This window comes from Bombyx mandarina, chromosome 06 (assembly GCF_030267445.1).
Source record: "Bombyx mandarina strain Sakado chromosome 06, ASM3026744v2".
Lineage (NCBI taxonomy): Eukaryota > Metazoa > Arthropoda > Insecta > Lepidoptera > Bombycidae > Bombyx > Bombyx mandarina.
The window spans coordinates 14977774-14985750 of NC_143213.1; the positions used below are offsets into that span (position 1 = coordinate 14977774).

Sequence of the window (7977 nt, forward strand, 5' to 3'; positions counted from 1 at the left end):
ATCTCATCTTATATAGCTGCATTATATTAATTTGATTTCATTCCATGGTCAAATTCATTTCCATTATCATTTCGTTTTATTATTTAGTTTGATTTTACTTTTCATGCAACAGGCAGACAGTATTCCTCCTTTTTACAATAGATTTAAGTTAAAGGCTGCTTTGCTTACTCGATAGACGAATAAGATAAGGAGGGAACGCGAAGAGCGAAGTTGTTTATAAAAGATTGGTTGTATGGTGTGATCCTTTCGCCTTTTCAGTTGGAAAAATGGAACTACCATTACCATCAAAGTGACAGTGTCAATATGACAGTTGCTGGATTGTTCAATGTCGATCTACATTTTAACTTTCTTCAACAAAACAAGAGTCTTAATTACTATATAATGTGATTTATTAGATGTGCATTATTTTATATATAAATCATAAAGTTTACTGCACAAAAAATGGGCGACAGCAGCGATTCCGAGGAGTTTTATGATGCTGAAGAGTTTACACCCACCAAGGGCTCGAAGTGAGTTTGTTTATTTTTACGTTGTTATTGTTATTACCTACCATTATTTTACAGCTTAAAATATTCTACCACACAGTTAAGTATCTCTAAATTCTAAAACAAATTTGTGTATAGTTTTAAAAATACCTTGAATGTTACTGTTAATTGTTGTCACACAGAAAGTCATAGAAGTATTTAAAAAGCAATTTGTATGTGTCCTTGGTGGGGCGAGCGGTGTGGTAGTACGTAGAAAACCGAATTGATCATCGATGCGAGACATACATGACAGTATAACAATGAATTATTGGAGCGAAGATCAATTGACTTATTATATATAAGGATTGTATTAGCATATTGTCACATGCAACCATGTTAGACCTCAGATTTAGTACAATTAATAAATATCTAAACATGTTTTGTGTTTATGTAAAGAATACCTTCTAATTTTTTTAATTTCAAAGATACTTCTTATAAGAAAATATCTTAAAATCAAATAATTTACATACAATTTAATTTAATGATAGAAACTCATATTTAGAACCATGTAAATAATATTGTAATAACACTGTTATAAATTGTCCTCACCATAAATGAAACATATTCTGTCTTTAAGAGTACATATGTATGATGCTTAAATTTGTAGTGATTAAGTAGAGGTGTAGTTAAAAACGAAAACAACTTCAACATATTTAAGTAATAAAAAGAAAATATATTTGATAAAAATAGCTATTTCTATGAAAACATTTCACTTGTTGTCTGTGTCTGTGTGTTGTCAGAGAACGCTCTTGTAAATATGTGCTGTTAGATAACAGATGGATATATTTTTCTTTTTTTCTTTAACAAAAATTAGTATAGCAATAATAAATTAGCATATTTTACTTAAAAAGTAATAAATTATCAATAAAATGAACATAACCTTGTTCATCATCCTGATTCCATCAAAACAAACACCAAATATCAGCTGATCATCTAACCAAATACATACGTATGTCATTGACCATTTATTAATAGGTTTGTATAATATTTTTCAGAAGGTCATCTCTGTGTAAAAGCACCAGTGTGACAGAGAGTTCTGATGTGCCAGTTCAGGACAAAACAAAAATCACAAACACTGATCAAACATTGTCCGTTGGAACCAGTACGCCTACAGCCGAAGTCACTCCCGAAGATGATAGGAATTCTATTAAAAATGTAAGTCTACCATAAACAAAATCTTAAAAATATCAGTGGAATTTTGTTATATATTTACTTAGTAATCATTGTCATTCAATAATTAACCATGTTTATTTATCATGAGTGTAATGTTTCCTTTTTTTTGCTTATTTGGGTAGACAAGCTCATGGCCCACTTGGTGTTAATTGGTTACCGGACTCCATAGTCATCTACAACGTAAAGGCTGCCACCCTCCTTGAGACATGAGTTCTAAGGTCTCGCTTTTAACAGTACACTGGCTGCTCCACTCTTCAAACCGAAACGGATTTCTGCTTCACGGATTCCTTAAATTATTATTTGTAAATATCTGTGGGAATTTGTTTTGTGAATTTCTTAATTTCATTACTAAAAGTTACAAATTAAGAATACAAAATTTAATTAAAGGTGGTGCAAGGTAGAAGACGATTTCAAGAGTTACGCCGTTGCATGCAAACTGAAGAGGATGATGAAGGGATTCCTGAATTAGACAACGATCAACAGACATATACATTAGAACATCCATTTAAGTGAGTGTAGAATTCCGTTTTCTTTTGTAAACTGTAATAATGAGGGATCATATTACTTACATTGATACTTGGGGATCCTTTGCTTCTAGTAATAAAGTCTGTACAGAAATTACGTCTTACTAAGACAACTGTTGGCGTCTGGTGTAGTGGTAAGTGACATGGTCACTACACAAGGGGGTCGCGGGTTCGAATCCCGCCAAGGGAAGATATTTGTATGATAAACATAAATGTCTTTTCCAGGGTTATGGATGTATATTAAATATATGTATGTGTATAATAAAAATATTACATTTATTTCCGTTATCTGGTACCTGTAACACAAGTTCTTTAGGAACTTATCACGGGACCCGTTAATGTGTCGTGTTTAAAAAAAAAAAGTTTATAGTTTTAATTTGAGTTCTATAAAAGGTACATAATGTCACCTACATAAAATAGACTCTGAACTAGATATGTTTGTGAATTTATATGTCCACAAATCCAGTGAAATTCTCTAGAGGAATATTCTATTTTTTTTGCATTAAGTGTTATCTCTAATTTAAAAGAGGCAATAAATTATTTTTAATCATTCTATTCAGAATGTCAGTGACAAGCAGCACTGACCTAGTTTTCGTTGAAAAGAATAAAATAAATAATGAGTCACAAGTAAACCATTTTGGTCAAAGCTAATAAAGAAAAAATTAAGATTTAATGAGGTTTTTTTTTTTACTGCCCTTGTAGGCAGACGAGCATACGGCCCACCTGATGGTGAGTGGTTACCGTCTCCCATGGACTTCAGCAATGCCAGGGGCAGAGCCAAGCCGCTGCCTACCGCTTAATACTCTCCACAAGCCTCTTTTAAAGAAGGACATGTCATAGCGCTCGGGAAACACCGTGGAGGGGAGCTCATTCCATAGCCGGATGGTACGTGGCAAAAAAGACCTTTGGAAACGCACTGTCGATGACCGCAGTGGCTCCAGGTAGTATGGATGAACTCTACTCCGGTGGCGGGCGGTGCGATGGTAAAAACGAGATGCCGGTATCATCTCGAACAATTCCTCAGAGCACTCCCCATGGAACATTCGGTACAAAATACAGAGGGAACCGAAGTCTCTCCGCAGACCCAAAGGTTCTAAACAATCCGCGAGAATGGAATCATCGACAATCCGAACGGCCCTCCTCTGTATGGAGTCAAATGGAATAAGCTGGTATTTGGGAGCCCCGGCCCAGAGATGGGAGCAGTACTCCACGCGAGGCCGGACTTGTGCTTTATAAAGCAAAAGTCTTTGTCCAGGCGTGAAATACCGCTTCGCTCTGTTGAGGACTCCCAGCATTTTGGACGCCAACTTGGTTTTGCCTTCCAAATGACTCCGAAATTGGACATCACTCGAAATGTCGACCCCAAGTATCCCGATACTCGCAGAATGTTGCAGGGATACTCCTTGGAATTGCGGCGCCATGACATGACATGAGGTTATTCATTTAAGTATGTTAAGCTAAATGTTGCCAGCTAAACGACAAACAGACAACCTAGATGATCAGCAGTAGAAATAAATAATAAATTATTTGTTTGTATTGCAGAGTAATAGCCCACGACACTATGAGCTTGCAGAGTATGACGTCACTCGGCAGAATTGGAAGGATACTAAGCGGAGCTGCTGAATCTCAACGTAAGAAAAAATATATATTCTAATGAGAGTTTTATTGAGAAATTTAATTACTTTATTTAATGGAACAACACTCATAATATTATCCTAGGATAAGTTCTTTCGTCCTCCTCTCATTGTATTCTTCAACTGTGAGGGTCGTAACAACACTTTTGTATCACTTTCTCTCACACAATTTTTCTCTATCTCTTTCTGTATCTGGCGATTGGGCTGATAGGTTCTAATAAACTATAAAAATTAAACATCAGATTAATAAATAAATAAACCGGCTATCTTCTATGATAACAATTGTGGAACTGGCCCTGACCTTCTTAAGCTTGCAAGTACCCTCATCTTGATTTGTACAACCTACCCTGCCCCAAAGTTCAAAGATGTTGCCTCCTGGACCGAGTGCAAGCCATAACCCTGTAACAAAAGTTAATCAAAGAACAGCATCGGCTAGCTGTGCACTAGGGGAGTATAAATATGTATTCGTTTTTTAAGTAATCATGTTCGTAATGGGAGTTTATGCACGTGCTACATTGAAGCCGCAGTACGTTCGGTTTGAAGAATTTGATAGTCTTTATTCTAGTGCACTTAAGGTTTGTTCCAATTTAGGCCTTTTTATTATTTGCACAATATTACAGTGATTTTTTTAACCATAACGTCATACATGGGTCTCTGTAGAACTGTTCTCAAGTACAATGCCTTTGTTGGGGGTCAATGTTGACCTCTGTGATGTCAGCATATATTTTATTTAGCATATACTGAATATTTACTGGTAGTAAGACGTCTTGTGAGTCTACACGGGTAGGTACCACCAGGCCTGCTTCTGCCGTGAAGCAGTAATGCGTTTCGGTTTGAAGGGTGGGGCAGCCGTTGTACTGAGACCTTAGAACTCATATCTCAAGGTGGGTGGCAGCATTTAAGTTATAGATGTCTAAGGGCTCTGGTAACTTCTTAAAACCAGGTGGGCCGTGAGCCTATCCTCTCAATTTACCAAAAAAAATGTTCTTTTATGGTGGTAGGAGGTCTTGTGAGCTCGCACGGGTAGGTACATAGTTTTTTTTGTTTTTTTTTATTGCTTAGATGGGTGGACGAGCTCACAGCCCGCCTGATATTAAGTGGTTGACCAGATGTCTATGGGCTCTGGTAATCTCTTAACACCAGGTCGGTCGTGAGCTAGTCCATCCATCTAAGCAATAAAAATAATGCTTTTAATTTGCTTTCTAATGTCTCTTTTCTTTTTCCCCACCTTACCCCACTAGGTGGGGTCACAACAGCTAATTTTTCTCTTCCATTCTCTTCTATCAGCCGTCATCTCAACACTCACTCCTCTCTCTCGTCATTCACACACTCCATCCATGTCTTCGACAGTCGACCTCTTCCCCCTCTACCTTGCACTACCATTTGCATACATATCCTAGTCACATGCATCTTCTCTCTTCGCATCACATGTCCATACCACGCTAACCGTCCGCTCCTTAATTTGTACTCTGATATACTCATTGCTTTCTAATGTCTGCTTTATAGCAAACATTCGCGATTCCACGGCTGGTCAGTGCTCGTCGCGAGAGCCTTCCACCATATCCGACGACCCCGTCCCTACAGACTGTCGAACTCGGAACGGTAAGTTCAATAACAATGTTTCACGGTCACCCTATCTAGTATTGTCGTGAACAAAAACACAATAGTATGACTTTTTTTACCTATGCTGATGCCTTGTGAGGCTATATCAGCGTTACCCTAACGTGTAGGCGAGCTCACGGGCTCAAACCGAGTGTGTTGCTAACACTGGCCCTAGCAAGAGCAGTGCTTCGCAGAATCTACCACCGGATCGGAAGCGCGACTCACTGAGAAGGTCCGGCGAGGAACTCAGTGGGCGTGTGACTTATTCAATGCGTTCGTGGTTCAGCGGTAACGAGATTGCCTCGCGTACGTAGGGTCGCAGCTTCGATACAGAAAACATATACGTGTAATTTGTGATAAACGTCAAAATCAAAGACATTAGATAATATACTCCTGGAGCACAGCTAATGGTCGCGGGCCACTGTCGGAGATTCCTTGTGTACTCACCCTTGCCAATCAGCACTGCGCCACTAACATTATGGAAAGCGTTTAAATTTAAGACGTTTTTGGACTTGCGAAAATAAACGAACAAAAATCCGATCATTTTATTAAATCATAAAAAAATGGACGCTCAATATTGTTCGTAAAATATTCACGTTATCATATTACTATATGAAACTACCGTCTTTATTTTTTCTATATAGTTACACGAAATTCAAACAGATAAATCAAGCCTTAGTCGTGACGTCACCACGAAAACTGAAGTTAGTAAGGTCCGAAATAAGAAACACGAGATTAAACCATAAAAGTAATAATAATTGTGTCCGCGACTCGTGGAAACCGTAGGAAATACTATAATCATACATGATAGTCTAGCGCACGAATGTCCATGGGTCAGACACATTCACGATCTCCTGGACTGGCGCCAACACGCGAGGAAATAATCACAATTTATCCTATAATATTGCCATCTGTAATTGATTTAAAAAAAGCTTTTACTCTTTAATCTCTAATGCGCGAACTACCATCTTGTTTTTTTTTTAAGTTAGCACAATATTAAAGTGTCAACGAACAAAACGTGTGTTCACGAATGCTGTAAAATATTTGAAACGTAGGAAATGGTAAAACGAACTGTCTTAGTTATTTTTACGATTTGCGAAAATCAATAAAAATATCTCTTATCTATTGAAGCTACCATGACTCCAGATATGTTGTAGCTAACCGTTAAATATAAAGGATTCCGAACCGAACCGTCAGACAACTTGCCGGGCTCCTGAAAGACCTACAGATAGAATCCACCGCTATGACTGCTGCGGGTAGGCACTTGGGCAGAAAAATAATCACTTTTGTGCCTACTATGGTTCTCACGAAATTTCGCTCTAGCAACACCGTCACTTTCCTTCCAAATCACGTGCCGCACTCGTGTATCTATTTTTGAATTTCGATAATTTAAAAACACGTTCGGATACACTATGTTTGTATGTCGTCTGTCATTGATCGCTTCACTTCTATAGCACTTACTTACCCTATTATGTACACGCACGCACAGAGTTCCAATCTCGTGAGCCGGTCGAGGAAAGGGGTTTTGATTTTATTTGTTTGTCTATGATACAAAAGACGCAGCATAGAAACGCAGTACTTTTTGGTACATAGAGTGTAGTAGATATAGACAGGGCCGCTGGCATACCGCTGGGTCACGATCGTTGGGTATGAGTGGACGGGTATTGAGGGTGGGCTGGTCTGTGACAGTTCTGGCCGAGCCCGACGTGATAGCCAGTACGAAGGCGAACAGCCTGAAGGCGCGGGGAGGGGGCGTGGCGACGGCGAGCGGGGCGCGGGGCGGGGGTGCCGCCGTAGTGACGCCGAGCGGGGCGCGGCCCGTGGCGCCGCCCCGGAAGAAGAAACGAAGTAAAACATCATTTTCATTTATACTTAAATGCATGACGATTGCGAGACATTATGCACATTTTACATTTAAATATAATTAAAAAAGGCAGCGGCTTGGCTCTGCCCCTGGTATTGCTGACGTCCCTGGTGACCACTTACCATCAGGTAAGGGCCCTATGCTCGTCTGCCGACAAAGGCAATAAAAAAAAATAAAAAAAAACAGTTCACATTCACACAGGTCAATTGTTCCCAATCTCGTTACCTGGATTTTTTTACTCAAGGTTCTAAGTTAATAGTTGTGCTAACATAGTGCTCCGAAATTCTAAAGATTTTGACCTCTTAACTATAAAAAGCTTCAATCATTTTTTTGTTTCGATTTCATCAAATACGTACGTACCTGTTAAAATGCATTGATTGTGCCTTGATCCGTCGAAGGATACCTGAATCGACCGGGCGGCGTCTAAGGGTCGTGCCAGACACGCTCTTTCACTGTACGATCTTTGACTGGTTTACTCCTCAGCGACTTGTTACGAAAGACTGAAATCTATCAATATATCCTGCAGCATGTCTGTGGGAACTTAGCGCATGGTCATTGGGGACAGTTCCCACATAACGGCAGGCTCAGTGCCGGGACAACTGTGCAAGGCAAACGGTTTTAGCATTAGCTTTAAAGCAACAGCATTAGCTTGTTGA

At 39.1% G+C, this 7977-nt stretch overlaps 1 protein-coding gene across 4 annotated transcripts in view; it reads left to right on the forward strand.

Moving 5' to 3' along the window:
- The first annotated feature begins 294 nt into the window (after window positions 1-294).
- Window positions 295-7977, forward strand: part of LOC114253480 (WD repeat-containing protein 44) — a 25882-nt gene continuing 18199 nt past the window's right edge. For 2 of the 4 annotated variants that reach the window (XM_028188366.2, XM_028188367.2), the window contains exons 1-6: window positions 295-509; window positions 1520-1679; window positions 2085-2206; window positions 3764-3852; window positions 5362-5457; window positions 7147-7305. In XM_028188366.2, coding sequence (XP_028044167.2) covers window positions 442-509; window positions 1520-1679; window positions 2085-2206; window positions 3764-3852; window positions 5362-5457; window positions 7147-7305 — 694 coding nt within the window. In that variant the 5' untranslated portion in view covers window positions 295-441. The remainder of the gene's footprint in view (window positions 510-1519; window positions 1680-2084; window positions 2207-3763; window positions 3853-5361; window positions 5458-7146; window positions 7306-7977) is intronic. The other 2 variants (XM_028188368.2, XM_028188369.2) reach the window with 2 other exon arrangements.